This window comes from Calidris pugnax, unplaced genomic scaffold, assembly GCF_001431845.1.
Source record: "Calidris pugnax isolate Ruff unplaced genomic scaffold, ASM143184v1 scaffold30, whole genome shotgun sequence".
NCBI classification, from domain to species: domain Eukaryota; kingdom Metazoa; phylum Chordata; class Aves; order Charadriiformes; family Scolopacidae; genus Calidris; species Calidris pugnax.
The window spans coordinates 652,412-654,190 of record NW_015090776.1 but is presented as its reverse complement, the minus strand read 5'-3'; the positions used below and the strand labels follow the sequence as shown (position 1 = coordinate 654,190).

The 1,779-nt window shown below is 54.6% G+C and overlaps 1 protein-coding gene across 1 annotated transcript in view; it reads right to left on the bottom strand.

Annotated features, from left to right (window-relative positions):
- Positions 1 to 1,337, bottom strand: part of LAMC2 (laminin subunit gamma 2) — a 21,415-nt gene extending 20,078 nt beyond the window's left edge. Inside the window, exon 1 of the mRNA XM_014948984.1 lies at positions 1,206 to 1,337. Within this exon, the coding sequence (XP_014804470.1) occupies positions 1,206 to 1,287 (82 nt within the window). The 5' untranslated portion in view covers positions 1,288 to 1,337. The remainder of the gene's footprint in view (positions 1 to 1,205) is intronic.
- Positions 1,338 to 1,779: the final 442 nt, after the last annotated feature.

The window sequence follows — 1,779 nt, the reverse complement described above, 5'->3', positions numbered from 1 at the left end:
TTTTTTTTTTTTTTAACCCACTTATTCAGCCCTCTTTTCCCCTCTCACATTGCACTGCACCTAAAGGAAAACTGGTAAAAGACCAACTTCAAGCCCAGCGAGTGTATTTCAGAACACCAGTACTGCAGACAAAAAAAAAACAAACAACCTGAAATCGCTCAGTATTTACAAAATAACATATGAAAACCTGATTTTTGGCCAAACATACTCATCTCTAGACTATACACCCATAGGACTGAAACCCCGATATTGAATTACCACTGGGCTGAGTGATCTGAAACACCCCTGCATTGTGCTCCCTGCTGCAAGTGCACAGGAGAGAAGATCCTGTGGATTTTTGAAGCTCTCCCTCAGTCTCTGTACCATGGGACACCCACCGCCTCCCACGGGACGTGGTGGAGCCGGGGGCACCTCGTGAGCCCCAGGGACTCGCACAAAACACAAACACTGCAGATGTTGCTGCAGCAAACTGGATCCTGGATGCTTCCAGGGAAGGTTTTGGTTCCAGAAGGGAAGGTTTTGGTTCCAGAAGGGAAGGTTTTGGTTCCAGCAGCAGCAGTGGGCAGATGAGCCACTTGCTCCCTGGGCGATGCTCGTGCTCAAGTCCCACCCAAGGAGCCAGGCTTTATACAGAAAGCAATAAAGCAATTGCACATAAATACATTATTTAAAAGGGATGCCAGCCCCTCCCCCCCCCCAAAAAAAAAGAAACAAACCCAACCACAAGTCCCACCCAAGGAGCCAGGCTTTATACAGAAAGCAATAAAGCAATTGCACATAAATACATTATTTAAAAGGGATGCCAGCCCCTCCCCCCCCCCAAAAAAAAAGAAACAAACCCAACCAAAGTCTAAATGCTCATGGGGTATTTAACCACGGAGGAATCACAGAATCATCTAGGCTGGAAGAGACCCTCGGGATCATCAAGTCCAACCATCTACCCTACTCTAAAGTTCTCCCCTACACCATATCCCCCAACACCACATCTAAAATGCAAGGAGAAATGCAAGGAGATGCAAGAAATGCAAGGAGAAGCACCGATCCTATTCCCAAAGGCAGGAGGGGAGAGCCCCCAAGCAGGGTGCACCCAACCGGCTCCCGGCCACCGGCGTTCCCCGGCAGCAGGGCCGGGCTGCGAGTGAAGCCGCCCACGGGACTGCATGTCAGAGGGAAAGCAGGAACAGCCGACCTTCCCCAGGCCTCACCTTCTCCTCCTTTGGTGCTCAGGGCTGTGGGCAGGAGGGACGTGGCCAGGCAGCCGAGGGCCAGGAGCCAGCACCCAGCCATGTCCTGTGCCGGGGAGCACAAGCGACGAGGGGGCTCTGCAACCCGGCTGCGCCTCTGGATGGCTTTTTTATTTTATTATTTTTTTTTTTCCTGGGGTGGTTTTTATCGAGGCTGCTCCACCTGAGTCACTCCCAACAGGAAGAACACGTGTGCCGTGGGCTGACTCACCTCCAGCAGGGAGAGCCCAGCCCAGGCAGCGCAGACGGGCGCCCGTGTCCCTGCGGAGAGGGAGGCATGGATGGGGGGCACAACACCCCGGGGGACCTCCCAGGGCTGCCAGCTCAGGGGGTACGAACCAAATCCAGCCACGGTCCCTGCAGACAGCCCTTCCTGCCCGTCCTGCTCCATCCCACCCCACTGCAGGCAGGGCACGGGTGCTGGCTGGGGAGAGCGGGGCTGCCCGGGCATGCAGGAGGCTTGCAAGGAGCTAAATGAAAGAGGATGAGCTCATGGGAGGCCCAGGGAGGGTGGATGGGGACTGGCTGCTCCACA